At 44.4% G+C, this 19,965-nt stretch overlaps 1 protein-coding gene across 1 annotated transcript in view; it reads left to right on the forward strand.

Moving 5' to 3' along the window:
- Window positions 1–19,965, forward strand: part of LOC135902292 (chitinase-3-like protein 1) — an 830,286-nt gene that overhangs the window by 242,977 nt on the left and 567,344 nt on the right. The window contains exon 4 of the mRNA XM_065432259.1: window positions 3,856–4,040. Within this exon, the coding sequence (XP_065288331.1) occupies window positions 3,856–4,040 (185 nt within the window). The remainder of the gene's footprint in view (window positions 1–3,855; window positions 4,041–19,965) is intronic.

Genomic DNA, 19,965 nt, shown 5'->3' on the forward strand with positions numbered 1-19,965 from the left:
TTTTTGTTGGATAGTCGTTTTAAATGATTATTGTACCAAGGCGCGCGCGGGTTGCATGTTATAGTACGGGTTGGGATGTGTTTATTGATTAAGCGATTTACCTCTGCCGAAAACATGTTCCAGTTTGACTGCACACTACGGTTTTCAAAATCACTCATGAATATGTTAAGAAATAGACTGAGTTCATTATTTATTGCTTCGAAGTTAGCTCTCTTGTAGTCTCTAATTATTTTTTTAGTCTTCGGAAGTTTCACAAACGCAGTATTAAAATGAATATTTAGTAATAAGTGGTCACTGATACCCGGTAAGTAATGGATGGTAGAGGCATAATCGGGACGATTGGTTAGGATCAAATCGAGAATGTTTGCGGAAGTGGATGTTAATCTCGTCGCTTGTGTGACTAATTGAGTTAATGAAAATGTAGTACAAATACCCAAGAAATCTTTTGAATCAGAAGAAGAAGATAATAAGTTAGGTATATCACTGTTCCAAACTATATTAGGAAAATTAAAGTCACCAAATAAGAAAAGAGGTGCAGAAGGAAACTTTGTCGTAATGGTACTAATGATATCATGCAATTCGTTGGTAAATGCGGGTGACGAGGAAGGTGGACGATAGCAAACGCCTAAAATTACCTTTTGATGGTTCAGAGTTGCTGTAGCCCACACTGATTCTAGATTGGTGCTGATGTGAATGGGTGACGATGGGATGCGTTTCGAAAGGGCAAGAAGTACGCCGCCACCACGGCGCTCTGTTCGGTCACAGCGGTATATCGTGAATTGTTTGCTATCATGAAACAGTTCTGAGTCTTGAATGTCATTTGAGAGCCATGTTTCAGTTAAAGCTATTATATGGGCTGAACACGTGCCAATTGCGGATGATAATGAGTCACGGTTTTTCAGAACACTTCTGATGTTAGTATAAAGGATGCTGACTTGATTATTTTGCGCATGCCCACTGCCCCTCACGTGTCCCTAGGTAGGAACGTGTTGCGAGGCAGCTGAAACATGGTTTAGGCCGACGTTGCGTCTTGGCATTTCCTGAATACTATTCGAGTTAGAGTGGTACATGTAGCATTTGTTGTTTAGTAGCAGTTTCTTGTGGCTGAGTTTAAACTGTGGCGAGTCTGGTTGTGATTTCGCAAACTCAATTAGTTTTTTACGGGCTAGTCGAGTTGCGGGTGAAAAGTCCTCATTAACTGCAATGTTGTTAGGTCTTAACTGCGCGCGTGATGAAAGTACCGATTCTTTCGCTTTGTAGTTAGTAAATTTAGCAATTATCGGGCGACATTTGTTAGCTTGGTAAGTGCCGAGCCGGTGGGCTCGCTACATTGAACTACTGGGAAATGATCCAAGAGCAGCGTTAAGTACTTAGGTTAGTTTTTCTTCTGTCTGTTGCCAGGTTTCTTTCGAGTCGGGAAGGCCATGAAATATTAAATTATCGCGACGAGACCTGTCCTCCAGATCATCCAGACGCGATAATAAGGAGCTGTTCTGAGCAGCGAGGCTATCTACGTTGTCTTGCATGCGTGTTAGGTTAGTGTCGAAACGGTCTAGGGATTTTGATTTTTCTTCTAAATCGTCAAGCCTTTTCTTGATACCTGCTAACTCAGTTTGTATGCTTTTAATGGCTTTGACATCTGAAACAAGTTCGGTTTGACACTTAGAAGACTGTAGTGAACGAGAGTGTACGTCCTTAAGCAGTTTAAACATGATCTTCATTTGGTCTGCGGGATTATCAGGTAAATCATCAAGTTCAGATAAGGCGACAGTACGTGTGTTAGGTCCAGGGTTAGATTCAATGTCTCCAGCGCATAACAATAAAATCGACATTGCGTAGCACTCGAGCAACGACTCGCACAACACCCGTGGGCACGGGAATACAATCAGGCAGAGTTCATCAGTTTTTTTAGTGTATAGCAAGAACCGTCTACGCACCTGCATCGCAAAAACGTGCCGATTAAGCACAACGCTGCCAACGTTGGTCCCGTGCCCACTGAAGAGCGTGCCAGAGTGCCAGCTGTTTAAATTCGCAGGCAGAAGTGATGACGTTGACGATGGCGCTGGGTAGACTGGCGGGAGCTGTGCGACGGAAGTTGAAACCAGAAATGGGCCATCGGGGTAGGAGCCATGGTTGTAGTCGAAGCTCGGCAACGGTGAGGTAAGGCTGGTCCGGGATTCGGGAGCTGACGAGAGCCAAGCAAGGGTTAGCGATAACACCGCCTGCATCGCAAAAACGTGCCGATTAAGCACAACGCTGCCAACGTTGGTCCCGTGCCCACTGAAGTTCTAAAGTTCGTGGGATATTTTCTTAACTTAATAAATAGACAAAATACATGGAAGCATTGACGTCAGTTATGTTGGAAACAATTTTTCACACATACGAGTATAATATTTTATGAAAAAATACATATTTTACTTGTATTTACAGTGCGTAGCTTTCAAGAATTCGTTTGCAGCATCTTTGGCAATGACAATGCAGTTATTATTCATGTATTTGTCCCTCGATAAATTGTTCAAGAGGAAGCTTTAGCTCGGGCCCAATCCGACGCGGCCTATTCAAATACGCAGAAATGCGCAGAAATGCTTTTCTGAGATAATCCTGCTAATCGCTTTTATTGAAATTGGTTGCATCGGAGAGAGAAAGTTAAATCCTAGTGTCTGTTGGAAACAGAACTTCGATATATATATATATATATATATATATATATATATATATATATATATATATATATATATATATATATATATATATATATATATAGCCCCCCCCGAACAAAATTTCTGGCTACGCCACTGCTTATGAAATACAAGCGCGATAACATCTCTGCCGTGATCTGTATGCTATGGGCGCGAGTGAAAGCCTGCGAAGGAAAATGCGAAGAATGGTGGCTCGATCTCACGCGCACAAGGGAGGAAGTCGCGGAGGAAGCTTTGATCGGGCGCAAGGAAGCAGGAAGGGGAAGGTATGTGGGGGCAACAACTCTGGTGGCTGTTGGGTATGATGTGTGGGCGCGGCCACCCGTACCCTATCTTAAGAGGGATTTGCAGTGGATAAAGAGTCTAGGCGCACCAAAGACTGATGGATTTGTATGCGCTGTGTTCTCGTCGCTTAGTTCGCATTGAAGTTGAGTCTTAACAACGGGCAATTCGCTCGCCGTTGTCGCTGCTCTTCACTCCAGCATTTTTACAGCCTGTGTGTCCACAGTAATAGAGTAACACGTCATCAATAGAGTAACGCGTCATCGCGATTTCTTGTGTGCGTGGTGACATCATGTTTGCTAATTTAGTTAGCAAGCGAACGTTTAAAAGTTCACACGGCTGATAAAACTGCCATCCTTGCCTCTTATAGCTGCGCAATAAATTGCTATCGCGCAACCGTTTGCTCGGCTTTCGAGGGAAGCTGTAACTTATTCACAACTGTTGGTGAAAGGCAGACTCGCCTTTCAGTGAATACCTACCACCTTGCTCAGTTCTAAGCCATTTGACTGGTGAAAGGTTCTGAACAAGAACAGTTAAGTGTTAATTTGGTTTGGCCGCCATCGATCAACCCCTGTCCCTAGGTGCGGTGCGCTTTTGTAGCCTTGTGGTTGGCAGATCGCTTAATGAATTCCTCAGGTGAGTGTACTTTCAGATAGTGTTGCATGACCCGTCAATATATTATCGATATTACATAACGGGCTCCTGTACCATCTTGTTGCTTAATTGCACTTCCAAGTACGGTGAGTGCGATTGCCACAGTCATTTCATCCGTGCCTTGGCACTCCGTTTCCTCTGATATTATAATTACTCGTATCAGTGGTCAGTACTCATGGCAGCCCCAGTTGCCAACGCAAGTGTGACATTTCTTGCACAGACTCTAGCGCCGGAGCTGCTCGGGGACGATCCGGTGCGGCAGAGTGGACTCAGTCGGCAGCAGTTCTGCTCGCGGCAGTTGCACGTGGATAACCGCTCGGCAGCCAGCGCCCGGCTGTCCAACCCATTCATGAGCAACACGCGTCACCGCCAGTACCGTGAAGTGTTCTGCGTCTTTGACACCAAGTGAGCTGCCATCGGTTTTATCACGATAACGATCATATGGACACCCCAAGATATGTCTACCGTCGTCGGCGCGGCGTCGCTATGATGTTCCGTATAAAGTCCAAGGGCGATAGCAACGCTGTCGCACACCGTATGCTGCATGTGAAATCATGGCCGGCTGAGCCGACGATGGTGCCTTGCCCCCGTATTCACAATCGCATCTCGACCCTCCACTCCAAATGCCCCTTGAGGGCAGTTTGTCATTTCACAAATCGCCCTCCACTCGAAACGCGCCTTCAGAAAAGCGATGCTCGAGCCTTCTATTCGATAATGTGAAGCTAGCACTGCAACTACATTGAGTCGCTCCTCGTGTAAAGTTGAATCGCTCCTTGAACGCGCAAGCATGGTTGCCTTGTGGTCTGCCGCTCGCCTCATCAGCATTTTCTAATGGAGGCCAGTTGCCTCTGCAAATTTTGTTTTCTTAACGATACTGCGCATTTTCAAGGCCTTCATTTTAGGGACCGGTGCAAGCCTCTGAAGCGCTTCGGCAACGGAATTATTCCGCTGTGGCGCCGAGACAGATTGGCCATTCTGTCTTGAAGACTGCGAGCTAGTGCAGAGACGGCTCTCTTACTCCGTGCAAGAGCCCGTTGTTGACCTGCATACGGGTATTATCCGTGCTACTGCTCCAAAACTGCTATCGGCGCTAGTGCATTCACTTGTTTCACGTGGCCGATCGTACAAAGCCGCATCAGTTCAAGAACGCAATACATAACCGCGGTAGTCTTCGAACTTATGAAAACAACTATGAAGATTCCTGCCATTAGTGCGTGTATTGCCTGTGTGAGTGTATTTCTTGCGCAAGCGCCAGCAGTCGCCCCGTCCGCGCGGTTTGTACTCGGGTAGATCGTCACTGACTACGATAATCCAAGGACGGTGAAGCACACCGCAGCAAATCAAGCATCTCTGTAAACGAGTAGGTCCGTTCAATTTCAGTTTCGCAATTTTCTTTCATTTTATTGAGCAAGTTTTGTTAGGGAAAACAAGAAATGTGTTATAATTTTGCGTGAACCATGCGCAATTGGTGGAATTTAAAGTCACAAGGAATGATTACGTGAGCCTTGCTTTAAAATATACATTGTAATTAGCTTATCATGCTTATGAACATCCAAGCCCAACTAGCAAGTAACCAACTTTGACATGGCATTCAGAATGATACCTGCATGTATACACAGGCGAAGGGAGTGTTTTATCTGAATAGAAAACCTAGAAAAACAATACAACAGAGTATAGTTTTCCACATCACATTATTGCTATTGCAATAAAAAAAGCTGTAGCAGTGCAGGGACAGCTCCTATTACAGACAATGCTAGCAACTGTTAGCAAGTGGCATCATTCTCGCAATAAAAGAAAATTATTGCATCTTATCTTACGGAATCAGGGTGTAGATGAGCCATATGTAAAAATACTGGAAGATATCTATAGCCGCTCCACAGCCACCGTAGTCCTCCACAAACAAAGCAACGAAATCCCAATAAAGAAAGGCGTCAGACAGGGAGATACGATATCTCCAATGCTATTCACAGCGTGTGTACAGGAAGTATTCAGGGACCTGCAGTGGGAAGAATTGGGGATAAAAGTAGATGGAGAATACCTCAGCAACTTGCGATTCGCTGATAATATTGCCTTGCTTAGTAACTCAGGAGACCAATTGCAATGCATGCTCACTGACCTGGAGAGGCAAAGCAGAAGGGTGGGTCTGAAAATTAATCTGCAGAAAACTAAAGTAATGTTTAACAGCCTCGGAAGAGAACAACAGTTTACGATAGGTAGCGAGGCACTGGAAGTCGTAAGGCAATACATCTACTTAGGGCAGGTAGTGACGGCGGATCGGGATCATGGGACGGAAATAATCAGAAGAATAAGAATGGGCTGGGGTGCGTTTGGCAGGCATTCTCAGATCATGAACAGCCGGTTGCCGTTATCCCTCAAGAGAAAAGTATATAATAGCTGTGTCTTACCAGTACTCACCTACGGGGCAGAAACCTGGAGGCTTACGAAAAGGGTTCTACTCAAATTGAGGACGACGCAACGAGCTATGGAAAGAAGAATGATAGGTGTAACGTTACGGGATAAGAAAAGAGCAGATTGGGTGAGGGAACAAACGCGAGTTAATGACATCTTAGTTGAAATCAAGAAAAAGAAATGGGCATGGGCAGGACATGTAATGAGGAGGGAAGATAACGGGTGGTCATTAAGGGTTACGGAATGGATTCCAAGGGAAGGGAAGCGTAGCAGAGGGCGGCAGAAAGTTAGGTGGGCGGATGAGATTAAGAAGTTTGCAGGCATGGCATGGCCACAATTAGTACATGACCGGGGTTGTTGGAGAACTATGGGAGAGGCCTTTGCCCTGCAGTGGGCGTAACCAGGCTGATGATGACGATTGCATCTTATTACGTTAACTCAAACTCGAATCTCGAGATCGTTTGGGCCGCCTGTCTAACCAGTTCTACGAAAGTACTCACTGGTGCCTGTTACCATCCTCCTCATTTAGACCAAACCTCTGCCACCAACCTTCGCAACAGTATTGCTACTGCAATTAAGGCCTGCCCAGCGGATAGAACTTATCTATTAGGGGGTTTTAATTTTCCGCACATGGACTGGGAAAAGCAAACCTCTACCAGTCGCGTATCATCAGATTTCATTAATTTAACCCTAGACTTCAACATCACCCAAACTGTCAACAAACCCACTCGTAGTCTCAGCATCTTAGATTTAGTACTGACAACCAACCCTGAAACAGTTCAGCAAATAACATACTTGGATGGTTGTAGTGACTGTACTCTACTCCAATTACCGCTTAATATTCCGTTACGATATAAGGGTATAGTAAAAAAAAACGATTCGAAACTATAACAAGGATGACTATAGTACTATTGATGCTGACCTAGATTTTTTTTTTGAACAATGCATTTCTCCCTTTCTTTTACAGTAGAACGGTCTAGGAAAACTGGGTATTATTTCGAGAAAAATCACAGTCATTAGAAAAGCACTATATCGCAGTAATCACAACATCCAATAATAAATCGAACCCATGCATGGTTCACCTGTTTCCAACGGCGTCTTCGAAACAAAAAGAAATGCTTATACAGTAGTGCTAAACGATTGGACACCCCATCGGCTTGGGAAAAATACAATCAGTGTTTAAAAAACTACAACTCCCCTCTATCCGCTGCTAAACAAATATTTTTCGCATGACCTTCCATCTCTTCTGAAATCCAACCCTAAAATGTTCTGGCAGATTATCTCTTCGAACCGCGACACCAATAAATTTTTTTTTACATGATAGCGACCACGTGCTCCTCCCGGACAATGAGTGTGCTTCATGCTTTTACACATATTTTTCATCTATATTAAAGATCAGTCCACCCTACCTAATGTTCCCGATTTGGACTGGCAGTACATGACGCCCATTGACAGTACTATCGACGGCATTCTATCTCTTATAAACAATCTTAAGTTACCCAATTCTTGTGGCGTCGATGATATTAACTCCAAGATACTAAAGCACCGTTATGACTTGTAGCAAGATACTGTATCACATTCTCACGCTGTCACTAACTACAGGAGCGCTCCCGTCAGATTGGAAGACTGCGAAAGTAGTTCCCATATTCAAAAACGGTGACACTCTCCACATAACTACCGGCCAATGTTACTCACGTGCAGTTGTTGTAAAATGCTCGAGCATATAATCGATTCTCACATATACATCCATCTAGAATCAAATACTTTTTTTTCACTTATCAGCACAGGTTCAGGAAGGGTTTGTCATGTGAGACGCAGCTTTTAGAATTCACGACATACCTGCAATTAGACATGGACAAGAATGTACAGATTGATGACATATTCCTTGACTTTTCCAAGGTGTTTGATTGTGTAGCCAACTGCCGCCTGATTTCAAAGTTAAACGCCCTAAGATTGGATTCCACTGATACTAACTTGCTTCCGGAACTTTCTAATCACCGACAATTTATAAACGTTACCAATCTTTCTTGCTCCTTTCCTATGTCACTTCCGGCGTGCCACAAAGTAGCGTTCTTGGCCCGCTGCTATTCTTAATATACATTAACGATCTTCCTAATAAATTAGCATTCCGAGTGCGAATATTCGCAGACTACTGCATTGTTTACCGCCCTATAACCAACCCCGATGACCACCTCGCTCTTCAAAACGACCTTCATCATATTTTGGATAGGGGTAACACTTGATTAATGACTCCTAATTCATCCAAATGCAATGTAATGTGCTTCACTCGTAAACACTCAATCTCTCATCTCCAATATAACGTAAAAAATAGGCCAATGGCTACAGCTACTTCCTACAAATACTTAGACATTTATCTCGCACCAAGCCTTTCCTGGACCCATCACATTACTAATATATGTGCTAATGCTTCAAAATCACTGCGGTACTTACGCCGAAACCTACGTAAATCGCCCTTTATCATCCGCAAGCTAGCTTATCAGACGTTTGTTCGCTCCCAGCTCGAATTTGCCTCTCCAATCTGGTCACCCCATCATAACAACCTAATGAGCTTATTAGAATCAATTGAAAATAGCGCCGCCAGGTTTATCTCACGTAACTCAACCTACGGTTCAAGCATCTCGGGAATAAAACTTGATATTTCACTTCAGGCACTAAGTACTCAACATGATTTCCAGCTCACATCATTATTTCACATGTACGTTCATGCGGACAGGAAATCTTTAAGGCTTGAAGTCGCACCTTTTAGTTCTCGCAGATTATATAATCACCTGAGCTCCACATGCATCTACGGGAGGAACGAGGAGGAAGTAAACTTTATTACTCTAGAAAGAGTAATTCAGCGGTCGGGCCGGATGTCTTGATCTTCTATTGGTTGATGAAGATCTCCGGCCTGCATGGTTGGCGCCCCTATTCCAGGGCACCACTGAGCGTGGCTGCTCGTCGGGCATGATCCACCAGCCTCCGCTGGAGGCTAGGGTCGCCGCTGGAGAGCACGCTCTCCCACTGCTCCGCACTCGGATTTTCTATTTAGTGGAATTCCTTATTCGTATTACACTCCCATGTGATGTGGTAAATTGTGGGTATTGCACAACAGCACGGGCATGTGTCCCTGTATTGACTTGGGAACATTTTGCATAGTATATGTAAATTTGGGAAAGTTCCTGTCTGCAGATTTCGCCAGTAAAATGCCTGTTGTTGAGTGAGTGTATTGTGGGGCGGGGGATATCTGATCCTCGTCCCCTTATGGTAATTTAGTATGTCAGAGTACGTTGGGATCACTGTCATGAAATCCTCAGCATCTCTGTTTAGGTCCGCTCGGCTTGTATGCTCGCGAGCGATCCTATCAACCCTTTGGTTGCCCTCAATCTCAGTGTGCCCAGGTGCCCAAAAGATGTGTGTCTAATGCATTTATTCTGTTGGCCAGCGCGGAGGAATATTTGGAGCGCTTTTTGACCAATTCTGCCGTTAATGAGTGTCGGCATGCTTCCTAGGAGTCTTTTAGAATTATAAGGGATCTGTTTGTGCGGCAGCCCTCCACAACTGCTAGAGCAACTGCCATTTCCTCTCCCTCGGTTACCGTACAATCCCGTGCCGACGCGCAAGCGGTTTCCCTATATTCCGAGTCTATTACTGCCGCGACAACTCTTTGTTCTGTTTCCCTTCGTTCTCGAGGATATACCGCGGCGTCCGTGTATACCGTGTTTGCTTTTGTTGCTGGGTATTTTTCTACACATTTTGCCCAAGCATTCCGCCTGGCTGTGTGTAAATTCGGGTCCATGTTTCTTGGTAGGGACCCTACCCTGATGGTGCTTCGATACTCATCGGGTAGGTTTGCCGTTCTTTGTTCTTGCCTTTCAATTTCTTTGTGCCCCAGTTTTTTAGGAGCTTTCTGCCCATGGTAGTCTGCTGGAGTCTGAGTAGCTACGACCCTAATTGTGCTTCTTTGAGCTCCTCGAACGTGTTGTGGAGTCCGAGGGCCAGGAGCTTCTCTGTCGAGGTGTTGGCCACCAGGTGAAATGCTGTTTTGAATGCTTTCCTTATGATGGCGTCGGCCTGATCCCGTTCGCCTTTGTTTGTGTTGTAATATAGGAGGGCATACGTAATCCGGCTGATTATGACGCTCCTAACCAACTTGACTGTATCTCCCTCCTTCATGCCACTTTTTTTTTTGCGAGACGCGGGTGATCATACGTGCCACCTGTGACGTCGCTTGCTTGAGTGGGTTTATGGTGTGTGTGCAGCGTTGATTGATCTGCACCCACGTCCCCAGAATCCTGACGGCTTCTTTTTCTGGTATCTTTTGTCCTTGTAGGGTGGCGCTGATTTGTTCTTCCGAGCGTTTTCCTCTTCTGACTCTCAGGAGCTCTGATTTCTCCGTCGAGCAGGCGAGGCCTCTTTCCCTAACACAATTTTCCACGCATGTTGCGGCGGCTTGGAGTCATTCTTCTTTTTGGCTGAGCAAGCCTTTGTTAGTCCAGACGGTGATATCGTCGGCATAAATGGCGTGATGTATGCCATCGATCTCTTCGAGCTTTCTGGCTATCCAAATCATTGCAATGTTGAAAAGGATCAGTGAGATCACGGATCCCTGCGGGGTTCCTTTCTTAGGCGTGTGGACCTTGTCTGTCCGCAGGTCTCCTAACCCCACCGTGGCTGTTCTGTTTGATAGGAACGCTGTCACGTAGCCGTGGATTCTTCTTCCGCTGTTGAGATCGTCCAGTCCCTTGAGGATGGCCGCGTGGCTGACGTTGTCGAACGCCCCTTTGACATCGAGTGCCATTATTATGTTTTCTCCGTTCTAGGGGATGTTGCTTAGAACCCCCTCTTTAATTTGTATTAGGACGTCTTGGGTTGATAATTTGGTGCGAAAGCCGAACATACTGTGAGGATACAGATATTCGTCTTCCATGTATTGTTGTAGCCTCCTTGTCACGATTAGCTCGTACAACTTGCCAAGGCACGAAGTGAGTGATATTGACCGTAGGTTTTCTACTAGTAGCTTTTTCCCTGGCTTGGGGATCATAACTACATCTGCATGTTTCCATTCCTCTGGCAGTGTCCCCGCTTCCCGATGTGTATTTATTTATTTATTTATTTATGATACCCTCAGGGCCAAAGGCATTACAGAGGGGAGTGGTGTTAATATACAAGCAAAACGTACAAGAAAAATACAATATTCGCTCATTATACAATGTTAGCTATATCATTGGAAAAATTACGTAAAATATTAGCACAATAACATGAAAAAACAACATTACAAATACCTTGTTTATACATTGTTGGCTAGAAGATTTCGGAAGTGATGGTTATCAGTGATAGATACAGCATCAGAAGGAAGGTGATTCCAATCGCGACTAGTCCTGGGCAAAAAGGAGTGAAAGAAATGCTTAGTGTTGCAAATGTCAATACCAAATTTGTGGCTGTGATCGATGCGATGGGATCGGTAATGAGGCCTAGAGATAAATTGGTCGCGCAAAACAGGATGATAGTACAACTTATGAAAAAGAGTTAGTCTGGAAACTTGGCGGCGCGCAGACAGGGATGGGAGAGCAAGATTAGACTTCATGGCAGTAATACTAGCAGTTCTATTATAGTTGCACAAAATAAACCTAACGGAGTTATTTTGAACAAGTTCTAGTGCCGTTACAAGCTTGTCCTGACTTGGATCCCATATCGAGCATGCGTATTCCAGCTTGGAACGTATTAGTGTTTTATACAGCAATAGTTTAAGTGACGATGGCGCTCTAAGAAAGTTACGACGTAGGTAACCTAACATGCGGTTTGCGTTGCTAACTATATGTTCAATATGAATGTTCCAGGTTAAATTAGTGGTAATGTGAATGCCAAGGTATTTGTACGAGATGACTGATTCTAATTGAACATTGTTAAGGTAAAAAGGAGATATGGAGGTCTTCGTGCGGGAAATGTGCATTGTTTTACATTTGCTAGTGTTAAGTTCCATGAGCCACGTTTTGGACCAAGTAGCAACCGCATCTAGATCGGACTGTAAGTGGGTAGTGTCATTAACAGTTCTTATTTCGCGAAAGATAACACAGTCGTCAGCAAATAAAAGGACGTTAGATTTTAAGAGAGGCGCCAAATCATTGATATAGATAAGAAACAAAAGCGGTCCAAGAACCGATCCCTGCGGAACGCCTGAAGAAACGTGACTAAAAGCAGAGCTGCACTGATTCGCGACAACAAACTGTGAACGATGTGTAAGAAAAAATTCAATCCATTTTAACAAATCAGTGTCTAAATTTAGTTGATTTAGTTTATGAAGCAGTAATCTATGTGAGACCTTGTCAAACGCTTTTGAAAAATCTAAGAATAAGCAAACGGCATGAGATGATCGATCTAAGATTTGGTGCAACGCGTTAGTAAAGCACATAAGTTGTGTTTCACATGAATATGTTTTGCGAAAGCCGTGTTGAGCCGCGCTAAAAAATGAGTTTGATTCCAGAAAGTTAACCAAGTTAGTGTAGATTACGTGTTCTAGTATTTTACAACAGTTACTGGTGAGAGAAATGGGGCGATAATTACAAGGAAAGTTTTTATTGCCTGATTTGAAGATTGGAATCACCTTTCCTATTTTCCATTTTTCGGGGAGCGTACCCATGTCCAAGGATTGTTGGAATATTTTTGTTAATATAATAGAGCAGTAGGTACTCGTGTTTTTTAAAAATTTGGTGTTAATACCGTCGAAGCCGGGAGAGGACGAGTTGTTTAACCCGTAGATAAGCTTAGCGACACCAGATACGTCGATTCGTACTGGAGGCATAGCTACGTAGTTGAACGCTTGTGTCAGGGGTAATTCATTTGAAGAAGCAGAGGAAAAATTCTGTACAAATGTTTGATTAAGAAGGGTCGCACAAAGATTGTTGGGTACGGGTTCATCAGAAGAATCATGTAAGGTGATAGTGTCGTGTGGTGGAGGGTTAATGGTGCGCCAAAATTTCTTTACGTTAGAGGCTAGCATCGACGGAAGCACAGTTGATAAATAGTTTTCTCTGGCGTCTCTAATGGCTGCAAGATAAGCGTCAGATGCAGCCTTGTGCGCATCCCAACGTAAATTAGAAGGTGATAGCCTGGCTGCGCGATAAAGACGTTTTTTCTGGTTGGATAGCCGTTTTAAATGAACGTTATACCATGGTGCCTGCGAATGGGTGGTGGTGACTCGCTTTGGAATGTATTTTTTTTATTAGTTCGTGCGCTTTAGTTTCGAATGCGTCCCAATTAGCGTGCACTGAGTTATTGTCGAAGTTATGCAAGAAGATGTCTATGAATGCATGGAGTTCAGTATTGATTGCGTCAAAGTTTGCTCTGTTGTAGTCAAAAATAGTTTTGCGTTGTTTTGAGCGTTTTGGCGCGGTTGTTTCGATGTGAAAGTTTAGCAGTAGGTGGTCACTAATTCCAGGATAGCAAGTAGCATCAGAGAGAAGATCAGGGGTAGTTGTTAGAATTAAGTCAAGTGTGTGGGGTGCAGTAGCGTATAATCTGGTTGGTTCGGAAACAGTTTGGGTTAACGAAAATGCAGAACATATATCCAAAAATTCTTGTGATTCGGTTGAGTACGGAGTTAAGGTAGGAGGGTTCGTATTCCATATTATATTAGGGAAGTTGAAATCCCCTAAAAGTAAAAGTATGACGGGTGACGTGGGAAACCGAGTGTAAATCGTATTAAGGACGTCATGCAGTTCATTTAAAAAACAGGAAGCGGAAGAAGGGGGTCTATAGCACACGCCAAAAATGAGTTTACGATGGTCAATTATTACTGATGCCCAGACGATTTCCAGGTATGTGCTAACTGATATGCTCGATGAAGGAATATCATTTAAAATCGCAAGTAGTACGCCCCCACCTCGAGACGTAGTGCGGTCGCATTGGTATATGTTAAAATGTGAGGCTTCATGAAAGATTTCACAATCTTGTACGTCAGGAAAGAGCCAAGTTTCCGTTAGAGCAACAATGTGCGCAGAGCAGGAATCTATCGCCGATGACAACGAATCATGTTTGTTGACGACACTGCGTGCATTGGTGTACATGATTGACAGTTGTGCAAATGGCCGTCCAGCACCCCTCTCGCCTTCCTAGGGCTTAGCATTAGCAGTGTTAGTGACGGGCTCATGCCGCTCAGTGCGTTCATTGGTTTTAATTTCTTCGATGCTATCCGTTAATGTGTTGTAAGTGTAGCGTTTCTTATTAACAGTGACCTTATTGTAGCAGAGTAGAAAGGATGGGGAACCAGGAAGGTTTTTGGCGAATTCGGTTAGTTTTTTTCGTGTGACACGGGTGGCGGGCGAGAAATCTTCAGATACTGTTACATTTTTTGATTTCAACAGCTTGCGTGCGGAAAGTAGCTGTTCCTTGGTTTTGAAGTTCACAAGCTTCACAATAACGGGACGGCATTTGTTTGGTGATAGAGTGCCCAGACGATGCGCACGTTCAATTGAACCAGCTGGAAATGAATCTACGACTTTACTTAGTACTTCAATTAATTTTGTTTCCGTTTCTTGCCATGTTTCCTTCGCATCAGGCAAACCATAAAATATTAGGTTATTTCTTCGTGACCGATCTTCCATTTCGTCAACACGTGACTGCAAGAGGTTGTTCTGTACAGCCAACAAGTCAGCAGTTGACTGTATATGTGTAATTTGTGCACCAAGGTCGTCTATTGTACAGGATTTCTTTTCCAGGGCGTCAAGTCTCGTTTGGATATCGGATACTTTGGCTTCATTATTTTTTTGTCCAGATTTTATGCTTTTTATGTCGGCTGCTAGTTCGGCTTGGAATTTTGTGCTCTGTAATGAACGTGTGTGAACATCCTTTAGCAAACGAAAAAGGGCACCCATTTGTTCAGCGGGGTTGTCTGGTAAAGATTCGATATCAAGAATTGCCTCTGCTCTAGTGGTGGGCCCAGGGTTAGATTCAATATCCCCGCAGCACAATAACAGTAACGCCATAGAAAAGCACTCCGACAAGGTTTCGCGCAAGACGTGTGGGCATGGGAACAGCAACAAACAACGATTGTCGCTTTTTTTCGCATACAGGGAAAAGTAGGTACACACCTGCATGGCGAAAGTTTGACGATTAGGAGCGGTGCCGAAGGCGCGGCTTCCATGCCCACTGAAGGAAACGCTGGCGAGCCGGCTGCTTAAATCGTCCCCGGTGATTGATGCAGTTGTCCATTGCGCTGTTGGGCAGTAGACGAGTTGTACAATTGCAGGTCCATCATAGTCAACCGCGCAGCAGGTCGACGCAGCTGACATTTCGTCCGGCTGGCCAATCCAAGGGACCGCCATTGACAGCGGGGTGAAAAAGCTTGAGCAGTCACTGACCACAGCCAATAACCATGGCACGAGGAGCACCTGAATGACCTGCATGGCGAAAGTTTGACGATTAGGAGCGGTGGCGAAGGCGCTGCTCCCATGCCCACTGAAGGAAACGCTGGCGAGCCGGCTGCTTAAATCGTCCCCGGTGATTGATGCAGTTGTCCATTGCGCTGTTGGGCAGTAGACGAGTTGTACAATTGCAGGTCCATCATAGTCAACCGCGCAGCAGGTCGACGCAGCTGACATTTCGTCCGGCTGGCCAATCCAAGGGACCGCCATTGACAGCGGGGTGAAAAAGCTTGAGCAGTCACTGACCACAGCCGATAACCATGGCACGAGGAGCACCTGAATGACCTGCATGGCGAAAGTTTGACGATTAGGAGCGGTGCCGAAGGCGCTGCTCCCATGCCCACTGAAGGAAACGCTGGCGAGCCGGCTGCTTAAATCGTCCCCGGTGATTGATGCAGTTGTCCATTGCGCTGTTGGGCAGTAGACGAGTTGTACAATTGCAGGTCCATCATAGTCAACCGCGCAGCAGGTCGACGCAGCTGACATTTCGTCCGGCTGGCCAATCCAAGGGACCGCCATTGACAGCGGGGTGAAAAAGCTTGAGCAGTCACTGACCACAGCCGATAACCATGGCACGAGGAGCACCTGAATGACCTGCATGGCGAAAGTTTGACGATTAGGAGCGGTGCCGAAGGCGCTGCTCCCATGCCCACTGCATGGGAGCAGCAATTGAGGAAGTTCGTCAGCTGTGTGACCGCCTCATCACTTAGGTTGCGGATTAGTGCGTTCCTAATCTTGTCCGCGCCTGCTGCTGTGTGCCGGGTCGATGCCTTAACTGCTGCGAAAACTTCCTCCTTGGTGATGGGTCTGTCTAGATCGGGGTTTTCTTCACCTCGGTATTTCTCCGTGTACGCTTCGGGTTTGTCTTGCCGGTAGCACTTTACACGGACTTCTTCCAGTAGCCCTTCTTCTGTCCCTTCAAATTGGTGTACTAGTCTTTGGATGGCCTTGTTACTTTCTGACTTGGTCTTGGTTGGGTACATTAGAGCCTTGAGGATAAGGCTTGAAGTCGCACCTTTCACATCTCGCAGATTATATAATCACCTGAGCTTCACATGCATCTACGGGAACACTCATGCGTTCAGATGGTCGGCGCTTCCTCGTGCCATTGGACTGTGGAACGCCCTTCCTGATTTCATCATCCCCGAACCTAATCCCGATAAATTCCGGCAGCTTATAAATTCATATTTCACCGCCTAACTTTTTCTTCTCTTTCTAGTTATGTGCTCGCTTGTTTATTAATTTATTTATTTTCAATACTGCTGCTCTCATCTGAGAGCATAGCTGGAGGGCAATACAATATGTGAAACGTTTACAAAACAATCAAATATGTAAACAAATGTAGGAACTGAGAGGTTACAGGACCAAATTAAACAACATATACTCGTTACATGAATACAGACAGTGAACATCACTCTAGTATTTAACAATATTGATACTATAAACAATCTCAAAAATCTAGTTTTTGTTGCTTTCAATTTTATTAGAAAATTCCGAGAACGATTGAGTGTTTGTGATAGATGGGTGAAGTTGGTTCCATTCTCTTATGCAAAGCAGATAAAATGTTTAAATGTTATATTACTGTAGGAATATTAAAATAATTGGTTTGCATGGCTTTGACGTGTTGGTCGAGTGTCGGAAAAAGAAGTGTATCTGGATGCGTCTATCTTGAGATTGTTGTGAAATGTTTGGAATAAACTTTGAGGCGAGCTTCTTTCGCTCTATCTGCTAGCATTTTTTAGATTAGATGCGCTAAGAAGGTTAGAGGGCGAACCTGTGCGCCTGTGAACCAGTGGCACCCACGGCGATAGTGGAAGAGAAAATAGTCTAGAGGAATTCGAAATCCCACACGTAACGCCGGAAGAAGTAAAGAAAGCCTTGGGAGATATGCAAAGGGGGAAGGCTGCTGGGGAGGATCAGGTAACAGCAGATTTGTTGAAGGATGGCGGGCACATTGTTCTAGAGAAACTGGCCACCCTGTATACGCAATGCCTCATGACGTCGAGCGTACCGGAATCTTGGAAAAATGCTCACATAAACCTAATCCCTAAGACAGGGGACGCCAAAGACTTGAAAAATTATAGACCGATCAGCTTACTGTCCGTTGCCTACAAAGTATTTACTAAGGTAATTGCAAATAAAATCAGGAACACCTTAGACTTCTGTCAACGAAAGGACCAGGCAGGATTCCGTAAAGGCTACTCAACAATAGACCATATTCACACTATCAATCAAGTGATAGAGAAATGTGCAGAATATAACCAACCCTTATATATAGCTTTCATTGATTATGAGAAAGTGTTTGATTCAGTCGAAACCTCAGCAGTCATGGAGGCATTACGGAATCAGGGTGTAGATGAGCCATATGTAAAAATACTGGAAAATATCTATAGCGGCTCCACAGCCACCGTAGTCCTCCATAAAGCAAGCAACAAAATCCCAATAAAGAAAGGCGTCAGGCAGGGAGATACGATATCTCCAATGCTATTCACAGCGTGTTTACAGGAGGTATTCAGAGACCTGGATTGGGAAGAATTGGGGATAAAAGTTAATGGAGAATACCTCAGTAACTTGCGATTCGCTGATGATATTGCCTTGCTTAGTAACTCAGGGGACCAATTGCAATGCATGCTCACTGACCTGGAGAGGCAAAGCAGTAGAGTGGGTCTAAAAATTAATCTGCAGAAAACTAAAGTAATGCTTAACAGTCTCGGGAGAGAACAGCAATTTACAATAGGCAGCGAGGCACTGGAAGTCGTAAGGGAATACATCTACTTAGGGCAGGTAGTGACGGCGCATCCGGATCATGAGACGGAAATAATCAGAAGAATAAGAATGGGCTGGGGTGCGTTTGGCAGGCATTCCCAAATCATGAACAGCAGGTTGCCATTATCCCTCAAGAGAAAAGTATATAATGGCTGTGTCTTACCAGTACTCACTTACCGGGCAGAAACCTGGAGGCTTAAGAAAAGGGTTCTACTCAAATTGAGGACGACACAACGAGCTATGGAAAGAAGAATGATATGTGTAACGTTAAGGGATAAGAAAAGAGAAGATTGGGTGAGGGAACAAACGCGAGTTAATGACATCTTAGTTGAAATCAAGAAAAAAAAATGGGCATGGGCAGGACATGTAATGAGGAGGGAAGATAACCGATGGTCATTAAGGGTTACGGACTGGATCCCAAGGGAAGGGAAGCGTAGCAGGGGGCGACAGAAACTTAGGTGGGCGGATGAGATTAAGAAGTTTGCAGGCACGGCATGGCCACAATTAGTACATGAGAGGGGTTGTTGGAGAAGCATGGGAGAGGCCTTTGCCCTGCAGTGGGCGCAACCAGGCTGTAGATGATGATGAAATGCTAGCATTATATCAAACAGAGGATAGGAAGCTGATGACGAGTGATGCACGGTATCCCAGTCTATGTCAGGAATATTGAAATCACCCATCAGCAATATTCTTGAATTTCGCACACTTGTTGCATGAATTCTTGAATAGCAGATATGCTTTCATGACCTGATGACGGGCTTCGATAAGCACATCCAATGAACACAGTCCCCGAATCACCTGTGAGTTTTCAAAAGACAGCTTCAGCTTCTGAATTGTGTGGCAGAATGCTGAAGGAAAAACAATTTTTGATTACAATAGCAACACCACCCCCTCGCGCCAGACGATCCTTGCGGATTATGGAACTTGGTGGCGCGATTTCATGATCATATACGTCGCGTGTAAGCCATGTCTCAGTGATAGCCACAACATATATACGGTTCATATTCAAGCAATAAATTTTCGAGTTCTTCAATTTTCTTTTAAATGCTCCTAGCATTTATATTTATTACAGTTAATTCTTTGACTAAGGGTTTTGCCGTGTGGAAGGCCGACTTTTTGTGTCGTCCTTTTATGACGCAGGAGCACTTTATTTTTTGCATCATTCCAAATGAATGCTTTGCCATTTATGTAGAGTGTCAAAAGCTAATGACGCCTCGTGTTTTTGTCAGTTTTCTTTTGTACTTTCTGGTAGCTTTTTTTTCTAACTTTCCTTATTTTGCGCGAGAAATCTTCACCAATACACAGGCCAGAGTTTTTCAATTTGTACCCTTTTTTTAGTATAACATGTTTTTGTGTGGAGTCCAGTATTTTAAAAATAACTGGCCAGTTTTTGTTTGCCTGTTCGTTCCCCTATCGGTGTATGCGTTCGATTGTAGCAGGCTCAAGCTCGAGCTTTTCTTCAATAATACCTTTGTTCACGGCTTGTTCAAGGCTCTCACTCATTTCTCCTTTCTGTTCTGCTAAGCCTTACACAATAAGGTTAGACCGGTGGCTTTGATTTTCAAGGTTATCTATTCTTTTTTGCATAGTTTCTATTACCTGCTTCATGTTTAATATTTCACTTTGGTTAGTCTCAACTTCCTTTTCTAGTTCCGATATCGCGTCAAACTTATTATCTATGTCATTTAACCGCTTCTCTTTTATGTCACTAGTAATTTCCTTTGTCTGTATTG

This window comes from Dermacentor albipictus, chromosome 6, assembly GCF_038994185.2.
Source record: "Dermacentor albipictus isolate Rhodes 1998 colony chromosome 6, USDA_Dalb.pri_finalv2, whole genome shotgun sequence".
Classification (NCBI taxonomy): Eukaryota; Metazoa; Arthropoda; class Arachnida; order Ixodida; family Ixodidae; genus Dermacentor; species Dermacentor albipictus.